Source organism: Corvus hawaiiensis, chromosome 2 (genome assembly GCF_020740725.1).
Source record: "Corvus hawaiiensis isolate bCorHaw1 chromosome 2, bCorHaw1.pri.cur, whole genome shotgun sequence".
Lineage (NCBI taxonomy): Eukaryota > Metazoa > Chordata > Aves > Passeriformes > Corvidae > Corvus > Corvus hawaiiensis.
In genome coordinates, this window is record NC_063214.1 from 34,428,832 (window position 1) to 34,449,325 (window position 20,494).

Consider the following 20,494-nt stretch of genomic DNA (forward strand, 5'->3'; position numbering starts at 1 on the left):
TGTTTTTTTCCCCAAGATTTTCTGAGATGAGCAGAGGCAAGCAGCATGCAGTTCTCAGCATGGATGGCAATCTGGAGAGTGTCAGTGGTGTAATGAGGTTGACTGATTTAGTCCCTGTTAATTTCCTGTAATTATTAGGATTGGACTTCCCTTTTGGACTCAGACAATCCTACTAAGTCCTTGATGAAGATATTAAATAGTATTGGTCCCAATACAGATCTTTGAGGAACACTACTCATTGCTGGTTTGGACATTGAGTTGTTGACTGTAGCTCTTCCAGTGTGGCCATACAGCCAATTCCTTATCCATCTAATGGTCCATCCCTCCATCAAACCAGTATCTCTCCAATTCAGAGGTTAAGAATGTCATAAGGGACCATATTAAAGGCCTTACAGAAGTCTAGTATAGTATGAGTTTGGTGTACTGCTATCTGTGCTACACCAATTGTAGTATATACTATATTAATACTAGTGTTAGTAATGCCAGTGATCTTTGCATATGGCATATTGATAAAGTATATGCTATATTATATGTGAAAGTATGGCTCATTTTGTCTGTCACACATGCCTCGGGTCAAGGAGAGCCCATAGGGGAGTCCTCAGCTCTTGGTTTGGGTTTCCATGTGTGCTGCAGATGTGAGATGATGCTACTCTTGTCTAAAACAGGACCTGTGCCTAGGGAGGTGTATTTTCCCAGTTGTGTTTTTTTTGTTTAAAAAAAAAAAGTCTTAAAGGGAGGGTTGAACTTCAACTCTGGAGAAAAAGATTTGTCCTTGTGCTGAGGTTCTCTGGGTGATTTGGTGTCCTGAGCTAAGGCTCACAGGTGCTGAGCTGCTGATGGGTGAGGAAGGCAGCATTTGTCCTCACCCTGCACGCAGCAGAGCACAGATACAGGGTATGAAGTTCAATTTAGCATTGAAAAATACGTGGCTTGGGTTCTGGTATCAGGAAAAAGCCTAGCTACATCCTAAAGGCCCTTGTTACCCATACAGGACATTTGAAGCTGTAGGAGACACTTGGTAACATGCTGAGAAGATGCTCTGAAAGCTTTAAAGGTGCTACATAATCAAACTTGATCTGCTCATTAATTTCCCCCTTTTTCCCTTGCTCTGCATCCATGCTGGGAATCACCAGGGAGAGATGTCTTTTTATTATCATTGTTTTATTTTCCTGTTGCTTTTCTGTTGCATATACAGTACTTAAAAATGAGATCACCTTCACATCAGGTATGTACCATGTTTATTAACAGCAAAAAAAGTATTATCTAGGCTTCACTCAAGACCGATTTACAGGATAAATAATTGTTTCAAATTACTTTAAAAAAAACCAAACAACAACCCCCCAAAGAATAAATTAATAACTTAAGTGATTAGCTGTCCACAGTGATTTGAAAACTTAATAACCATTCAAACAGTGACACCACAAGAAGACACATACTGTACAGTTTGCCACAGATTACTCTTGTCCTTCCTTCTACAAATGGAAATCAAAAAATTAAAAATACTCCTCTTTAAGAACAGTCATAGGCTTTGAAACACACAAAACATCCCTGCGCATCGGCTGCTGGTGCAACAGCTTCACAGCCGGGGCTCTGACCCCTCCTCGCAGCAGGTTAAGAAACAAATGGAGAAAACTACCCTAATCTGGGTCTGATCCCACACAATGATGCCCAAAGTCAGTGGGGACATGTTGACTTTGCCAAGGGCTGGGTTGAGTGGGACATAACTACTCTAAAGGTTTGGTCCTAACCCTACAGGATTCATCGACAGGCTCCCCGTGGAGCCAGGGTCCTGCTCCCTTCCCCTCTCTGCAACGTGGTTCAACCACCATGTCCAAACTGCTCTCAAAAAAAACGTGGTATTTTCAGGGTCGATGTGGCAGCAGAACGCTGAAAACTGTGCAAATGGCATTTCCCCCACCCCCCTCATTAAGGAGAAAATCCTGCCAAGTTTTTTTCCACCTTGGTAATTAAGGACGAAGGGGTTTTTAATGAGTTTTGCCGAGCGAGATGTGCAGTGCCATGTATGATGCTGGGCGTGACAACAGGGTAAGCACCACATGCTGCCCAGCCATTGCCTGCAGACTCAAAACAGCTCTTTGCACTATTAGATGGCAATTAATTACACCTCATGACACATCTGTGAGGTGGGGAAATAAGTACTAAAAACCTTCATTTTACAAGCCGGAGAAAAAGCAGGATGCAGAGTTCACGTGAACCCTCTCATCCCACATGAAGATACAGTGTGGTGTCACCCAGAGACTGACAATAAAAATGATGGTTTCTTATCTCCTGGTCTTGGGGCAAACCTCTCCCATATAGTGAACCCACTGGCCTAGAAATGAACCCATTATATGCTAGCAATGGGCTATATCAAAAATGGAGAGCCTGCTGATTGGGAGCAAGTCTGTTGAGAAGCTTTTTTAGCTAAAGAGATGGAGCCATGTGGCCCAGCTTCTGTTTCAGATGTTACTGGCTGGTGTTAAAACTTGAACACCACGTGCCAGGGCCAGCTGGCCGTGGGCTGGCAGGGGACAGCTGTATTGTGACACCTTGCTACATATCAACTCTTCCCCAGAGTAAACCCTAAATCAGCAGCCTGATCAACAGTACAACACTAGGAGTTGTGAACAAAGAGATGAAATTGTGGCTACAATGATGAGACATTAAGGACAGGCTGATGGAGGGATGAACTGTTCCAGGCCAAGGAGGAATCATGATCAAAAGGTGCACGCCTCGACCTGCAAGAGCCTCATTAACAGCTGCAAGATCATTGTGTACACGTGGGAAGGTTGGGCAAAGAGAGGCACTCAGACTCATCAGAGGCCCCTACATTGGCTTATTGGCCCTTGTGATTTGATGCTGGACTGATTTTCTTGATGGCTCTTTGATGGCCTTGTGTGTTCTCTGGCTGGTGCCAGGGTTAGGCTTTGCTCTTCCGCCTCCTGTTACAGCTAGGACTTCTCCATAATCACAGCCCCACTGCCTCCCTCTCATCTAGACAGCATCCCTCCAATGGGACACACAGTGTGGGTGTCAGCTTTTACATGGAACGGAACTTTAACATCACCAGGTGGGAAAACACTAACACAATGCAAGCATGACTTGAGAAAACCATCCTTTTACTTGCCTCCTAGGCCAGAAAGATCAGACAGGATCTGGGAACTATTTTAACATCTTCTGTAAGACCTGGACATGGCTGTACCCTGCCCCCCTAAGGAGCCATGATCATTGGATAGCCAAAACAAGCCAACTCTTCCTGGTATGCCAGGGTGTGCAGGTGGCATGGGGCTGCTGAGAGCTCTGGATCTAGCCTAACAAATTTACAGGTTCAAGCTGTCTCCCAGTTGCTATAACTGTGTGTCCGTGTCCTGGATGACTTGTGCTGGGCCAGCCAGCCCTCTCTCAGGTGCAAGGGATGGCCCAGTATGGATTAGGTCCTCTCACTGGGGAGTATGAACTTAGGGGTTGAGCTTTGTGCCTTGCCACTTGGCTTCATGGCCAGAGAAGTGGCCCTGTCCCTGTTTTGGATGTTACAGGGCTCTAAGCAACCCCTTGGGCCCCTTCCCTCACATGGAGGAGTCTCCACTCAACCCCGGCAGCACAGGGTCTCAGTGTGGAAGAGATGCTCCAAGCAGGGTCAGCTATGGGGTTGACCTAGACTGGTCTTGAAAAGCTCCAAGGATGAACCTCACGGGACAACCCTGTGAAACCATGGCACTGCTGTCCCATGAACAGCTCACAGGAGCCCCTCAGCAAAGTGTCTTCCAGCACGTCCTCGTCCCCACACATTTCTTGTAGGGTTTCTCCTGCCCAGCTCAGAGCTCAGTGAATGGACCAAGGATCCCCCAATGCCAGACCACAGGCCTCACACTGTCAGGCAGGATGACCCCCTTGAAGGTGAAATGCCCAAGAGTGGTGGAAACTCCCCTCCCACCAGTGCATGACTTTACTGAGCATTCCACAACCCACAAATCTCTGCATATCGAGACTCAGGCCAAAGGAGCACATGGTGAGGACCAAGACCCAAACCTTACTGGCAAACTCCCCTGCCTTCTCTTGTCCCAACCTCATGGGTCCTATCTCACCCTTGCCAGTGGCTGGTGGCCCAGAGTTCAAATCCATCCCAGTTAGCCCCCAGACAAGCCAAGCCTTCCCTACCTTTTGGTTCCAATTCTGCATTTGGCCCTGTCTGCCAGACCCTCAGCTTTGCCCTGGCACAGTCTGCGCTCACACATTATTTTCTTTTGCCAACTTGAGACTAAGCCTAAGCCTGGCACCCATTTAGAGCTGGAAATGTATTTCCCATTGAACACTCAAATGCCAGTTCAGAGCAAGTCAGCTCCAAGGCAGCTCACACATCTCACCAGACAGAGGAACGGTGAGCAGCACTTGCACACTCACAGCAAGGGATACACACTTTTGGAGACTTTTGCCTTTAAAACCAGCTGCTTAGTCATTTTCAAGCTTGGGGAAAGCTTTGAGCCATGGACCTGGTGCTTCATAAAACTAAATATTGAGGTCATGATGCTTGTCCCACAGACAACCCTTCTCCATGCGCACACACACGTGCAAGCACATCCCTTTTCTAAATCAAACCATAGAGCTGTAGAGCAGGCTCTGATGTGAAGGCTCAAGCCAGTTTAATTGCAATTAAAATGAATAATTTGCAATGTTCTCAGTTTCCTTAAATAACTATTTCTAACAAAGGAGTCTGTCATACTTGAGAATTCAAGTATAAAGTGGATGTGATAAACTCAATGCCTTCAGGACAAAGTTCTTGGCAGTCTGTGTAATTAAAGCAGCTGCTTTTCAGTATGGTTTAAGACTAAATACTGCACAAACATTAATCACCAGGGACTGCTGTAATCAGCTTGGCAGTCGTCATGGGTGACTCTTTCCACTGAAGCCATTGATTACTTAATGCTTTCAGGAGGGGTTGATACAGTCATGTCTATATGGCACAGAGTCTGTGAGCTTCTCCTTAGTTTGGTGGTGTTGTTTGCTTGGTGCTTTGCAGGGGAAAAGATAGAGGAATGTATCTGTTTCGGTGAAAACACAGACTCCACTGCAAAGCAGAGAGGGAGCAGCAACCAGCAGTTGGTAAGTAGCTACTTTTGGGCTGCTTTGGTCCTTGGTTTGCTAATTGCAATGGACCAGTTACTGGGGATGCTCATGAGAGCAAATTATCGAAACACAGTGTCTGAGCCTGGGAAAAGAGCTATCCCATGCCCATGCTTGCCCCATGAACAAAGACATTTGTGAAAAGTGAAAAAAAAGGACTAGTTTCTCCAGTACCACAAAAGGCTTTTCCAGTCTTAATTAACACCTTGGGTTAACTGTGGGAGTGGGCACTGGATGCACCTAGTCCCAGTGCAGAAGCACAGGGCACCCACTCAGCAAATTGCATTCAAACCCACTGTGTTCTTTCTCAAGCCACTAAAGCTAACAGCTTAAGAAGAAATAGGAAAAAATCAGCTTCCCAGTTGAGTGACATTCTTTTTTGTGGGGATGGGGAGCTCTCTCCCAGCTGGGTGAATGCACACTTCAGTGGGCTCTGGATCAGGCCCAATGTTTAGTCTCCCCTGAGATGAAGAGATGAAAGGGGCAATAGAAGCATGAAGTACTGCATTCTTGTCTTCATTTCGTCATCTCACCAGGCAAGTGTGCAAGCCCCCAGCAGGGGGCAATGGCCCTGGCAGGCTGTAACACACCCCCTGACCTTCGGAAAGAATCTGACTGTGCTAAATCTTCCCCTCTGGGGCTTTGGGTTTTTTTCCCCTTCTAGTAATTACTATTTTTAGCATAAACATTAGGCTATTTTCTTCACTGGTTCTGTAAAAGTCCAACACTTCAATGTCTTAACAGGGTTGCGAGAGCTTTTCCATTAACATCCTTCCCTTTCATGGCATGCGAGAAGAAAATACAAAATGGTGTTGGAAGTCCAAGATTATTTTACCAGCACACAGCAGCACACAGCCCTTAAGAGACTGGTATCCCATCCCCATGTGGGTCACATCTGGCCCTTTCCAAACTCAGACCAAGATTAAACAAATGTGTTAGTGCTTAAGCATTAATAATCAATACAACTTGGTGGTGTTGGTGGAACACAGAGCCCATGGCATTGGGAGGGGTTCAGCTTGCAGAAAGAATAGCTCCAGCTCTTTAATAAATATTATTACCTAATCTTTCTAATGTCTCCTTCATTTGGCTCTTGGTTTGTGGTCAGCCTGTTTATTCGTGTCAGCGCTTGCTGTCTGGCAATCAGGCTGCTCCATGGCAATCATTAGTTCTTCCTGTTTTCATGAGATCATGAATTATTATCTCTGCATTAAACTCTCTCGTCCTTCTCTCTGTACTCAGCAGCTGTCTGGGAAGTGATCCCAAGGCCTGGATGTGTTAAGGATGCTGGCAAGGGACAACAGCAGACTCCCACCCATAATTAGAGCCTAGGGTCATTAATGTCAGCAAGCCCCACTTCTGTGTTGAAGAGACATTGCTGAAGATGAGGGGAAAACAGTTCAGCATCCTTTTGCACCCTCCACAAACCAACCACAATGCTACATTAAAGCTCATACTGAAACTCCTTGCCCTGACTCTCCTGACCAGCCTCTTCCCAAGCCTATGACCTCACCATCAACCAACATTTCAATTACTCTTCTTCTTTCTTCCAAGAGACATTCCACCAGACTTCCTCACCCAAGACCAACCTCTGCAGTACAGCACCTGCCTTCCCCCAGTCCTCGCAGCAGCCTTCCACTCCCTTCTTGTCACTCATCCTTATGCCAGTCCACATACACAGAGTCTCCAGAGCCTCCCTGCCCGCCTCATACTCAACCACGGAGCTTCTCACGATGGCCACGATGTAGGACTCTCACTCTATGGGCTTCTTTTGGTGCCATAAAAGGCAAATTTTGGTTTTTAGGGTCAGATTCACAGGAATTGGTTTCAGATAGGCAGCGGGTCAGTGCTTATATTCTACCTTCCAAAGCCAATCCCTCCAGCCCCTTCCAAAGCCCATCTCTCCTGCCCACTGACTTTGAGATGGGAATATAAACAGAAGACACCCCAATAAACTCATGTGAGCATGTGCTGGCATTTATGTGTGTGTACAATGGGGCAAGTCCTGGGCTCCTCACTCAGCTCAGGATGGTGTGGATGCTTGTCAAGCTCCGGAAGGGTAACAACCCCAACCAAAACCACGGGGGCTGTCCAGCCAGGAGGAGAACAGCCCTCAGAGGTTTTGAGTATATTATTTACAAGAGACGGGACAACAAAAGTGATTTCAAAAGGAATGGTCCTTGCTCAGTTTTGGGACTGGGAGGAGAGGACAACCATAAGGAGTTGAGAATCAGAGCTGGGGAATGATATCCTATGGGAGATGCTGCAAACCTGTGTGGCGTGGTTTGGGGTACAGTATGGAAGAAGAGGGGGAGAGATGATGCAGTGTTAGCACGTACAAGGTGGCTTTAATAGCTGTAAGCAAAGGATGTGTAGGGTGAAACCTGGTATTGCTAAGTCAAAGTTCCTGGATAAGTGCATCCAGCAGCTAAAGCACAAACCTAGCCACCGAACATAGTTGGTCTTTATCACTGGCAAACAGTATCTGCCAAGTCTTCCCCTGAAATTAAGTTTTGTTTTAAGAGAAAAAAAACAATGACACCCCCTCCCCTCCACAGACAAGTCTTAGAAATCCAGCCCAAGTGGATCTGGCAGCCCAGTGGGGCTGCAGCTGGGGAAAACCAACAGGACATTTGCCTGTTTCGCTGCCTGCCCCAGGCACTACTGCTTCGTGCTCTTGGCAGGCTCCGAGGACTGCCGCACATCAGTCCACTCCTGCATGGTGCTCTGCAGCGCCTGCGTCTTCTCCTTGTCCACTTGCACGTAATCAACCTTCTCATCTGAGGCGACTGACGAGGTGGAGGGCTGTGGGGAGGAGAAACAGCGCACCGTCTGGTCACTCATCAGCTCCCTGCTCTTCCCTCTCGCTCCTTTCTGCAGCAGCACCGCGGCTGCCACAAGTCCACCAGCACCATTCCCGCTTTCTTGCAGACTCCACAGCTCAACACCCTCCCTTCTAGCCTCCCAAAGAGACTTGGATGAAGGATTTCAATCTGCTCTGCCTCTTGCTGAGAGCATAGAAAGAGCATGTGGGTCTCTACCTTCTCACAAACTTTGGGACACAGATGTTTGGTTGTAATTGTGCTCTCTAATTGTGATATTGTGAGTTCAGCCTTGCATCTTGCTCATTTTCCTGTAAAGAACTCCAGAACTCTTGGAGATACAAATAAAAATCCCAGCTCCATCCCTTCTAGCTGTGCTGACTCCACCCACCTATGACACTAGCTCATTTTCATCCCCAAAACAATAGATATATTTGCAGAGTCACCCAGGAGATGTGTTGAGGAACAAGGAGATACTTTTTACCATAGCTTCTGGAGTCCTGGAGTTTTTTCTGCTTCTACAAGCATTTCAGAGGACCTCCATCTGCTTGTAATTGGAGCCAGATAATGCTTTTTAATGATCTAAAAGCACTTTTCAAGAACGGGATATACTTTAAATGGGTGATACTTGCAGAAATATTTCTGGGCAGAAAGAAACCATCAAGGGATAACTGTTAAATAATTAAAGGACCTAACCAGTGGGATGCTTTGCCTAGGAAACAAGGCGGTGTTTGAGAAAGTGAGGCCAACTCACAAGTGTTTGCCACAAAGGTTTATACAACCCTTGTCCTTCACCTTTCAGGTGCAAAATCCAAGTCTGGTTTTGGAGGACCTGTTGTTGACCTGAAGGAGGAAAAAGCCAATTCTGATACTTCTTGGGATACCTCCTGACAGCTTTTCAGTATATAGTCCCCAGCTGAATTTGTGGTCTCATCAGCATCCCCAAACCCTGCACATCCATGCTTCTGGTGACACTTCCAGCAAAGCTGCAGACATGCAAGAGAGACTGAGTCTGAGCTAGAGTAAGTAGAGCAGCGGGTCATAGAATGGTTTGGGTTGGAAGGGACCTTAAAGATTGTCTCATTTCAACCATGGCATGGGCAGGGACACCTTCCACTTCCACAGGTTGCTCTAAGACCCATCCACCCTGGCCTTGAAGACTTGCAAGGATGTGGCAGCCAAAGCTTCTTTGCGCAGTCTATTCAAGTGCCTCACTCCCCTCATAGTAAATTTCTTCCTAATATCCAATCTAAACCTGCCCTCTGTCAGTTTGAAGCCACTACCCCTTGTAGTGTCACTCCATGCCTGTGTAAAATGTCCCTCTCCAGCTCTCTAGTAGCCCCTTTAGGCACTAGAAGGTGCTCTAAGGTCTCCTTGGAACCTTCTCTTCTCCAGGCTGAACAATCCCACCTGTCTCAGCTCGTCTCCATAGCAGAGGTGCTCCAGCCCTCTGAGCATCAGAGACTCATGGGACCATAGTCTGGGGCTTTGGACCATGCTGTTGCCAATGTGCATAAACCCCTTAAAAATGCATCATTTTCAATCAGAAGTTTATAAAATCCCCTGTACCTTCCTGTGTGGCCCTGGTGAGCTTGGCTGGAAGTCCAGGGCCAGGTAATCCACACTCCCCGAACTCTTTTTAGGCGCTGGGCTGTTGGTACCACTAGGAACAGGAGAAGCAGAAATGGGGTTTTGCTAATGCAGGGAAGAGACAGGAGAGATAATAAGGATTAAAATGGGAAGGAAGAGAGAAAAAAGGAAATTAACACAAATCCAGAAATGAAACATTGGAGGCACCTTTAGAAGAGCCTGGGTATTGGCTCACCTGCCTCTGGGACAAGGATGTGCAGAACTGCTGGGATACTATAAATGTGGTATATTGTACTAACAAGTATTTCAAGCTCATGCTCTTGATTTCATGTATCAGAGCAGCTCTGCCGCCTTTGTGCTGATTTTATTCACATGCCTAACAACAGACGTGGGCTTTAGCATGTCCCAGGGACCACACCTCAGTGAGGCCAGGCCAGCTCTGGGATCTTCACTAATCACAACCATGCTAAACAGAGCACAGATTTCCTCTACCCCATTAGTTACACAGCCTCAAAAATATGCTTCAAGTCAGTAGCTTCACCAAAAGAGACAAAATCCCCTCCCTGTAAGCAGTGCCGCTCCCTGCTGCTGCTCTGATATCCCCTGCTCCCACAGAAACATGATGTCAGCAGCTATTAGGGGAAAAAAGTCTGAAAAAAAATCAACTTTAATTAGGAAAATACACCCTGACAGTCTGCATAAATTTTTATCCCCTCTTAATTCCTGGCAAAGTAGGCGATACATGTTTCTGGTCTCATACACATTTAAAACTCCAATGAGACACGTTTTCAGAAGGAAACACCCTGTTTTGTGCATGTAGGGATGCACATAAGGATGTACTCCACACAGTGCTATCTAAGCACTTCCATGTCATGAGCTAGGAATGTGTCTGCAGAGCTGGGGAGAGTATCTGTCCTGCCAGGACCATCTATCTGAGCTGTGGGGCCCTTACCATCGCCACATAGTTCTCCTCACTGTCTCCCGAGTCAGTGCTGGTGATGCTCTGGGAGGAGACAGGGCGACAGTACTGCAGAGAGCCGGCGTTGAAGGTCTGCCTGCAAGAACAAAGGGGGATGTGTTACTGATGGCTGCAGGTCCAGCTTGTCCTTTGCCAAGACGGGATGGGAGAGGGCAGCTCCTGATGCCTGCAACCATCACCATGCTCCAATCTGGGCAGGAAGAAGAGCTGGTGGCATTGAGGTTCTCCAACCTGTCCTTTCCATGGGTTGGAAATCACTGGGTTTGGTCTCCTCAGTTTTTTCTTTCTAGAATCTTTTAGTAACACCTTGCTTGCCATGTACCTGTAACTCTCCTGCTCTCATCTACACAAATCAGATTCTATGAACTCTTTCATCTCACAGGAAACATTTAATTGTGGAGGATGCAAGGGCAGCCTTGGTGAAGCCTCTCACCTCCAGCCTCACCACAGCTACAGGATTTGTTTGAAAAAATCCAAATTTTTTGCTGGAAAACAAATCCTCTGAGGAATTGTCTTGCTTTCAATTGGCCAAATCTAATTATACTGAACAAAATAATGAGATAAGCTTCTGGCATTAAATCGCGTGTCTTAAAAAGCTATTCGTTGCCTTTCAGTAAAGCAGGGTCATATGATTAGCTGATAGGGGAAAAATCCATTAGCTTCTCCAGGGTCGGACCTCTTGTCAATCAAACCCGGCTCGCTGCTTCCCAGCGCAGTGATTTCAGCACACAGCGCTCATGCCCTGCAGTCAGTCTCCACACAATCCAATTTATTAGAGGAGTCATAGCAGCCAAGCTTTGCTTCTGCCTTTTAGTGGACAACAGACCATGAATTAGTAGCAGAGCTGGAACTGTGCGAATCCTGTTATTTTTGGCTGGCAGACATAGCTCTGAAGTGCTTTGGTTTAATTTCGCAGACTTCCTTCAGGCTAGGCTTTGCTTTCAAGGCAATCAAAACACGGCTTGCTCAGACCCTGAGAGTCACCCTGTGCATTGAGACTACAGTGGGGTTTTGGGGGGGATAGCTTGGATGTGAAATCATGCCCCCCACACAGTGTGGCTGAGTTGGTCTGGCTCAGATGCACCATGAATCATGGTGGACCACAGGTCCCAGGTCAGAGCCACAGCTCTCCAGGAGTTGTCAGATCCCAGAAACAGGAAATGTCTTCAAGGGATCTTAATTAGCTTGTTAGCCACATGCTGGGCTTTCATGCGAAATCCCAACCTAAATGAATTTATCCTCCTGCCACCAGCTGTGATGTGGGGAATATTTAATCCATGGCAGAGCTGACAGCATGGCTACATGTGGACGCCAGTGAGAATGAGACCAGAGAGCTACTGTTGGAGCAAAGCAAGAATTCATCCCCCAGCCATTACTCACGTTGGCCTGGACCAGGATTTTGTGACTGGCGATTTGAAGGGAAGCTCATCGATGACAGTGTTGTTCCTCAGGTCCAGTGGTGATGGCTTTGCTGGGGAAGGGAAAAGACTTTATTCAGAGGCAGCATGTTCCTATAATCCAGCCTCTATGACTGGCATGAGAGTGTCTCCAACCTATGGTTGGTTACTTCCCATTCTACTAATCAGCCCCCCAACCCTCCCTACTGATGACAAATACACCGAACCAAAATCATTTACGCCAGAACTGGGAGAAAACAGTGAATTTCCCCCTCTGCCCCACAGCCCCAAGCTGGATGGGTGGTCCCAAAAGGGGAATGTGCCTCCAAGGGAATGGAGATGTGCTAAAAATGCCCAAATCCCAAAACCATTCCTTAGAGATCTGTCATACCACACTAGGTGGGAACAAGACCAGGCTCTGCAAGGCCTGAGCTGCCGCCGTCTGGAGTGCTTTCCCATAGGGAATGGGAAAGGATATCTGCAAGGTAACGTGAAAGCTCTTCTCATCCTGGATGGTTCATTAGATGGAAGAGTGCTACGCTCCAACCCCAGCCTTTGAACAGTGTTCATGGGGTTAGGTGTTGACACCTTTAAGATGGAGCCCTCCTCCTCAAGATCTCCTTGGCCACCTGTCAGACAATGGACTGGGGAGAGATTTGGAGGATATCAGCAAAGCCCCAAAGGAAGACCTGCCTGGATCCAGCCAGTAGAAAACAGTAGGAAAAATTTGTGTCATCAGAATACAACATTGAGATTTTGGGGTGGAGCACAGGGAGGGATGCAGGCCAAGGGGGTGAAATCCTGCCTGTGACATGCATCTCCTGTAAAGGCCTGGAAGGGTTTTGAGATGGGCTGTTCAAGCACCCTGAAGGCTACATGTGCATTATAGAGCTCCTGAAACAGGAAGGGGGATGGGGGACATCTGAAGGTCTTACTGTACTGGACGTAGCAAAGCGCATCCCACCTAGGACTGGACACAACTTACAGATGTAGTCTGAAGTGTTAAGAGACTAGAAGGATTCCTGGAAAGATTAGTGCAAAACCAACCATTCTTACCTTTCCGGTCGGGTTTGAGGTTGCGGTTGACTGGTGGGGGCTGGATTTCACTCAGCCGTCTGTGGCACTGAGCCACGGCTCCTCCTTTATGCACAGGAAGGGTGGCTGAGGACAACCCCACCAGGTCAAAGTGATGAGGCCCAGGGCTCATGGGGATGTAGAGATTTTGGGCATTGTCGTTGGCTTTCTCAGCGTGGATTAGGGGCGAGGAACCAGGGTTCATGGGGACGTAGTTGTCCTCGGAGTCAGTACTGTGGGAGCGGGCCACGGCCGCCTTGGCCTGCTGGGGGACAAGTGGGAGGATGCGTTGTGAACATCAGGCACTGCTCAACCTCATCCCACTGCAAACCCTTCATCTCGTCATAGCCAAACAACATCTGAGGGGAGACTCACTCTAAAATCTAAGCACAGAGAGAAGGGATGATCTGTCCCCTCCTTGGCCATCAGTTTGCAGTGAGAGGGTCTACCTCCTTTGTTTCCAAGACATTGCAACATCCTGAGTTTTCAGAAAGGTCTTCATCACTCAGACCTGAGCATCTTCTCATGATCAGAGTGAGCTGAAGAAGCATGCTTAACCTGGAAAGTCTTTCTTCCCTGGGCTCTGCCCATGACTAAAATGTAATATGAAATGAAATGCTTTAATGTGATTTCCAGCTCAGGAAATCTTAGAAAGTGCACAAAAGAGGCTGTTCTGGCAGCGTGTCAAAATTTAGCTCAGCAGCATCCCAGGCTTTCAGGAAGAAGTCAAACTCCTGGGCAGGTTTTTTTTGGGCCAAAGCTGCAGGCAAATACACTGTGTGGAAGCAAAGCTCTGCACGTGGTTATGGGTTAGGTGGCTCTGTCACTCCATCTGTTCTCTGCAGGCCACCATGGTTTTAACTGAAACCATTAATAGGCCCCTTCTTGACTTAGCTCAGCAGGACTGGGCTGTGAGGTCCAGCCTGGAACCAACCTCTCTCTGAATCTGTAAGGTGCAAGTGGTGCCTGTAGTGTGGTGGCCCACACCAAGGCCAACTCACCAGGTAGGAGTTGTAGCCATCGTTCATGGACTCGACTGACTGCACAGCACTGCTGCCCCCGTGCTGGGGGTACTCGTACGTCTCGCAAGAAGAAGCTGCAACACAACCACAAATGCACGTGTCCCACCACAACTGCTAATAAAAAGGGCTCCCTGAAAACAAAATCCAGGCACTGGGAGGGCAGTATCTGTTCTTGCTGATTGAGATGCTGATGAGAAGACATGGTCTTTAGCTTGTCACAGGCTCTCTGCTATGCTCCTTCCCAATTAGCATCTCTCTGATGCATCAGCACAACTGCACGTGCCGTGCAGCCTTAACTTTGTTCTGTCAAAGTGCTGCAAAATCCCAGGGGTAAAGGTGTCAGATAAGGCAGATCATGGTGACAAAACTGGGTTAAGGGGGAGCTCTGTTAGAGCTTGCTCTGAAAATGTAAAAGCTGGCAGCCTCCAGTAAGGGAAGGATGGGTGCTAAGATCGTAGCCTAGTCTATCTACTGCTGGGCATAGGTCTGATCTCAGCCTAAGTGTGGGCATTTAGGTAGGAGGAGATGGAAGAAGCATTTCAGAGAGCTGTGTGTATAATTTACAGAGTATTTTCTCTCCAGCCACCTTTTCTAAGTTATTTTGCAACTATCTCATCCTAGGCACCAGGTTTGGAAAGGGCATGTTCACCTACAGCCAACCCATGGCTAATGGCAGTGGTGGCTCTGCTGCACTGGGGATGGGTTGGGTTTTGGAGATGTGTAAAACCAAGGTGGTGTGCAGAACCAAGGTTTTGCTCACCCACCTTGGTGAGGAAAACCAAGACAGCTCCAGGGTGAAGTACATTCTGATAAACCTGGTTACGAATTGAAGTAAAGGCAAGCTAAAAATGGCTGAAATCACCAAAATCTGGTGAAGGGCTGCATAAGCAAGCAGGTGTAGGGTTTTGGTTCAAGGTACAACACAGCCAAGAGCCAGCTGAGCAGCTCTGGTGGGCAGAACTCTGCCGGTGTCTCTCCACACCTGCTGAATACAAAATACAGGGCCAGATCCTGGCAGGGGAGAGCTTCTCTGTGTTCAACCCCCTGGCTGATACCACCAGCACCCCAGCCCTACCACAACCCAGTGGGACTGAACTGCCCAAGGCTGCTGGATAGCACAAAGCCACCCCCAGCTCCCCACCCTGAAATTCACCTCGGTGCAGTCTGCTGTTCTCCACTGCTGGCAGCGTGTTTCTCCGGGGAATGGTGGCTGCCATGGGGATGAGACCTAAATTTTCACCAGGCTGGGGCCGCTGGGGTGGGCTGCCCCACCGTGGCTCTGTCTGCCCAGGTTTTGGGGGCCGTGGGGGTGGTGCAGCGGGTGAGTCGCTGGCGGCCACAGCCAGAGCATTGTGGTTCTTGTCCAGTGTAAATGTCCTGGGGATCTGGTAGATGGAGAGTGGGGTGGCAGGGATGTCATAGGAGTCCGTGGAGAGCTCCCCAAACTCCTTGCATAGGGTGTTGTTGGGAGTCTTGTAGGTGTAGACCTCCTCATTATCAGTTTCGGAGCTGGTGAGGCTCGACTTGGGGTGGGTGTAGGAACCAAAGGAGCGTGGGAGGTCGTAGGCACTGTCCCTGAACTCCGAGTTGTGCCGGCTGGGTTTTGGCAGGCTGTAAAAGCCGTGCAGCTGCCCACCAACGCCGTTCATGCAGTGCCCGTTGCCCTGCGAGAGCTTCTGCACCGCCGTGTCGCTCCGCATGAAGAAGGCAGACCTTGTGGCCTGGGAGAAGCTGGCACTCCTGCAGAGGGAGGGGAGAAAGGGCCTGAAATGGGGGAGAGAGCTGGTTGTGGGGTGCAGAGAGCTCTGCTCCCCGTTTGTCACCTTACTGACCCACACTGCCTAACCCCAGAGCAATGAGAACACCTCAGATCCCTCCAAACATGCCCACAAAGCCACTTAATCCTGAAAAACCTTCAAAATGCCTCTGTCACAGGTGAGAGGTTACATGCACTCAGCTCCATGATGGGGCCATAGGCAAGAATTCCCTTTTGTCCAGACATCGATTGCTCCAAAAGGGCAGTTTTCACACCAGTTGACAATGCCCCAAGGCACAGCTGCAAAGTGCCAATCTGTCAGCATTGCCACAGGAGGGAGACTTCATCTCACCTCTGCCTTGCAAATGTGTTTGAGAGGGCCTGGAAAAGTTCCTGATGGGGATTATTTCAAAGTCTCCAGCCATGTCACCACCCTGCCCTCTTGCAGGACAAGCACTGGGGAGGTAATAGAAGTCCCCAGCTGGGATTTGGAGTTTGCAGCCCTGACGTGCATGGGAAGGAGGAATGAACCTCAGGGCTAATTTCAGATTTGTAAAAGCCCTTGAGTCCTCCAGGGTGAGCAGGGCAGTGTAATCACTACATCCATGCCTTGCTAATGATTCCTTGATTTATATGCGGTCATGGCTGGGGACACTCGCCACGACAGGGGCCGAGCACAGAAATCTTGGGCCTCTAACAACTGCTGGTTAGCCACTGCTCCTCTGCTGATTCCCTTCAAGGTACTTCATCTCCTGTTTTATCCCTGCTTTATCCCCTACACGGGTCAGGCTTTTGGGGACCACACTCTCCCAGTCAGAAAGGGCTCAGCCAGCCCCATATAAACATCCGCCCATAGAAGAAAGTTCTGTCCTGTAGCAATCATTGTGGTGAGAAAAAGTGAAATGGTTATGGGGGAGTTTCCAGTCGTGGCAAATCACTGGGAAAGTGCGAGTTCTATGGGAAAAGCTGGGAGATGCTGGTTCACACTGCTCCGGTGTGGCTGATGCTCTGCAGGGACAACAGGGACTCTGTTTCATGGAGCCAGCACGAGATGGCGCTCAGAAATAGGGCTTATTTAGGGGAAAAAAACAAGTGATGCTGTGATAAGACAAATGAATCCCTGCCACCTTTGGAGTTCAGTCCACCCAGAAGTGGTTTGGATTCTGTCAGGGTATTTTCAGTCGAGGACTTAAAACATCTCAAGGGTTAATTATTACGCATTGCCTGCCAATTAGCTACTATTACTCTCATTTTATGGATGAGTAAAGTAAGAGCTCCAGAGCAGAAAGGGGAGGGATTCCCAGCAGTCCTGCAGCCTGGCCCCATGCACTGGGCATTGATCAGATGATTATTTCTGGCCCAGTTGCAGAAGCTACCACTGGCCAGTTTGTTTCTGCTCACCAAAGCATTGGTGCTTGCTCTCTTCTCCTCCAGATCTGAGCCCGGTTTGGGGTCTTGGAGGGTGTCTTTTAGGTATCCTCACAGCTGGAGTGTGAGAGGGCCGTTTTTTTTTAAACACTGTTCCATTAACTTCATCTGAAGTTAATTTTTCTGAGCCTTTTTCTGTTGTTGTTTTCCAAGTAGGGAAAGTCAGCTGCAGCAGGAAAGCCCAGTGGAGGCTGCAGCCTGCGTTCTGCTCTCACTCCACGCCAGCTGGGTTCCGACTGTCTCTCCCTCCCTCCCTCCCTCCCTCCTCGCCCGCTCCTGCGAGCCAAAACTCTTCACGTCAAAAAAACTCCTCGCTATTTAAGGCAACTGGCTGGGTCTGGAGGCGGGGAGCTGTGGCTGGCTCAGAAATCCCACACCGTGTACCACCAGCCGCCACAAAGCCCAGTGAGCTCTGGAAGGGGGTGAACAGCAGAGTGGTGCAAACCCTGCCCATCCCTTTGTCCTTTTTCTGGTTAAAGGCAGGAATTAGGGCCCTGCCTGCAGGATCACAAAGTGGTTGAGGTTGGAAGGGACCTGTAGAAGTCATCTGGTCTAAAACCCTGCTCAAGCAGGGCAACCTGAGCTGGTTGCTCAGGACTGTGCCCAGACAGCTTCTGAACATCTTCAAGGATGGAGACTCCTAAACTTCTCTGGGCAACCTGTGCTAGTGTTCACTGACACTCACAGTGAAAAAGTGTTTCCTGATGCTCAGATGGGCTCTCCTGTGTTTAAGTTTGTGCCCATGTCCTCTGGTCCCTGGCACTGGGCATCACTGACTGGCTCCATCCCCTTTGAACCCTCCCTGCAGGGGAGATCCCCCTGAGCCTTCTCATGTGCCAGCGGAAGAGTTTCAGCTCTCTCAGCCTTCCCATTTAAGAGAGATGCTCCAGTCCCTTCAGCAACTTCATGTCCCTTTGAAGTGGACCCAGTATTGACCCCTGGGGTACTGCTAGTGACTGGCCTCCAACCAGACTTTGTGCCACTGACCATCATCCTCTGGGTCTGGCCATTCAGCTAGTTTTTAACACGACCCAGAAAGCCAGGAGAGCTGGGAGCTTGTGAGGTCACCACTCTGACCTTCTCCTCCCAACCACGATGAGATGAGACCACAACTCAGGATTTTCTCCAGATGGGTCTTGCAGACCTCCAAGGATGGAGGTGGGTTGAGCCACTCACACCCAGCCCTCCCTCAGCTGTCCCCAAGTGTGTGGGATACAATACCTTGCATTTTCTGACTTTCTGCTCATACACTGGTGGAGGAAAAGGTAGTCCTGGGGGGCACTGGCAGACAGGGTGCTCTGGAGGTGGCTGGCAGATGAGTCGAAGGTGAACAGGGTGGGCTGGCTGGAGTGGGACGGCGCTGAGGACTTGCGCTCTCGCAGCAGGTGGTGGCTGGCACTGCTGAGCTCTGCCGGGGAGGAGCGTGGGGCATGGTTCATGGAGGCAATGCTCCTCAGGGTGTCTGTGCAGGGAAGAAACACACCTGTGAGTGTCAGATGTAGCTACCCCACATCCCGTGTTCCCTGGGTTTTCCCTACGTAAATGCTCTGGCGTTTATGGAGGTCGGTGGGGTTTGCTCATGACTCCAGGTGATGCTCTCACCTTCTCTACTCAGAGCACGTGCAACTATAGGTACCATGTATGGAAATAAGTGTTTATCATATTCTATCATAAATCATATTTCATCATTTTATAATATTTTATCACATGCTTAGTGGCTTGCTGGGATGTCTGCAGGATGTCAGCCTATTTCATGGGGAGCTCAGCGGGTTGTTAAAACTTGATTTAAAAGAGAGGAACTTTCACACCGCAGTGAGATGTGATTTCAGTCACCTCCATCCCTCTGTGTAAGGGCATCATTGCTATCCCTTTACAGTTGGGTTAACTGAGGAACAGGGTGGGAATCTGAATGGACATCATGACAGCAGAGATGAAAAATATTCTCATGTTTCTAAATTCTGTATTGATTTTGTGACCTCAAGAGAGCTGCTGCTGTTTTCTGTGAATAAAATGGGATGGAGACCCAAGGCGTGACTCCTAGTGCCCACTCCCCCTGCTCAAGGAAAAACAGACTTTAAAATATTAATTTCAATGGAGAATATCCCAGAGGCCAGGAATAATCACCCAGCTACTCCAGCCCTCTCATAAGTGTGCTTCATGAATTTGAACCACAGATGAATTTTTACAGCCAAGCTGTAAATCCCCATTAAAAAAAAACCCAAACAAAAAAGCTGAAACAAAACCAAAACACCCAGAAAACCCACAAGCAGCAGAATATTTCGGGAAAGCTGATCCATCTCTGGTTGCAGAAGACGATGTGGAAAACCATCCATGCACTCCCGACATGTGAAAACCACTCACCGCGGTCCACTGAAGTCACACTTTATATAATAAGTGTGATTTACATTTATTTGGTGCTGATACAAAACACAAAAAACCCCAAACCCTAACAAAAAGGGGAAATCCATGCATCTTCTAGCCACCAATAATTTTGGGATTGCTCTCAGGTTTCCCAGAGACGATGTTCACTAGCACTTCAAATTTGACTTCAGGCACCCATGCTCCAACATAAGGATGAAGGAGTTTTTATAGATTACCAACCTCTTTTTTTCTATTCCTTCCCTCAAATTCCAGATCCTACCAGAAATTTTGCGCCTGACTCCCTTATGCTACAGAGAAATGAGTTCTCTACAAAGCCGCTGTCGTGGTTTGGACAGGGAGAAGCTCCACACAGGGTGATTTTTCACCAACTTCTGAATCACGTCAAGATACAAAATCAATCTGTCTGCTGCTCATTCACTGCTGCTACATTTTTTCCCTGGTGTTTCTGCAAACTTCACCCAGTGCAGAAAAAGCACATTAATAAAAGCCAAAGAGCCTGGCTTGACTCTGTTGTTTGGTTTGTGCTAAACACAGAAAGGATCGATATTTAACATTGACAGTAATGGTGGGGGATGACAGCTTAAAACTCTGATTCCTGTCTTTTTTGCATGGGCATTAAAGATCCCTTGGGGCTCTTCATGGGAGTAAATGGCTGTCTCGGTGTCCTCGGGCAAAACAGTGTCTTGACCCTCATTCTTATTAAATATTTATCCCATAGCAATGCAGAATGATCCCCACTGGAAAAGGAGTCTTGAGAGCTATGAAAATTCCAAATCAAGTGGTTTGAGATCAACCAGGATGAGAGATCCCAAACCCACACTGCCATCAAATACAGGGGGGCTGCACCCAAAATGCCTCTCAGGAACCCCATCTTGCTACCTCCGGAATCACCAGCAAGAATTGCCCATGGCACTGTGCTTTGGCCA

The 20,494-nt window shown here is 48.3% G+C and overlaps 1 protein-coding gene and 1 long non-coding RNA gene across 4 annotated transcripts in view; one reads left to right on the forward strand and one right to left on the reverse strand.

Moving 5' to 3' along the window:
• Positions 1–1,221: 1,221 nt before the first annotated feature.
• GAB2 (GRB2 associated binding protein 2) overlaps positions 1,222–20,494 on the reverse strand; it is a 93,299-nt gene continuing 74,026 nt past the window's right edge. The window contains exons 3-10 of one of the 3 annotated variants that reach the window (XM_048294378.1): positions 18,408–18,648; positions 15,156–15,742; positions 13,982–14,076; positions 12,963–13,245; positions 11,890–11,980; positions 10,483–10,585; positions 9,510–9,635; positions 1,222–7,923 (exon numbers count right to left, since the gene is read on the reverse strand). In XM_048294378.1, coding sequence (XP_048150335.1) covers positions 7,780–7,923; positions 9,510–9,635; positions 10,483–10,585; positions 11,890–11,980; positions 12,963–13,245; positions 13,982–14,076; positions 15,156–15,742; positions 18,408–18,648 — 1,670 coding nt within the window. In that variant the 3' untranslated portion in view covers positions 1,222–7,779. Of the gene's footprint in view, positions 7,924–9,509; positions 9,636–10,482; positions 10,586–11,889; positions 11,981–12,962; positions 13,246–13,981; positions 14,077–15,155; positions 15,767–18,407; positions 18,649–20,494 lie in introns of all 3 variants that reach the window. The other 2 variants (XM_048294377.1, XM_048294376.1) reach the window with 2 other exon arrangements.
• Positions 7,923–20,067, forward strand: LOC125321474. Its single transcript, XR_007201551.1, has 2 exons — positions 7,923–8,962; positions 19,821–20,067. It is a non-coding gene; the product is annotated as an uncharacterized LOC125321474 (long non-coding RNA).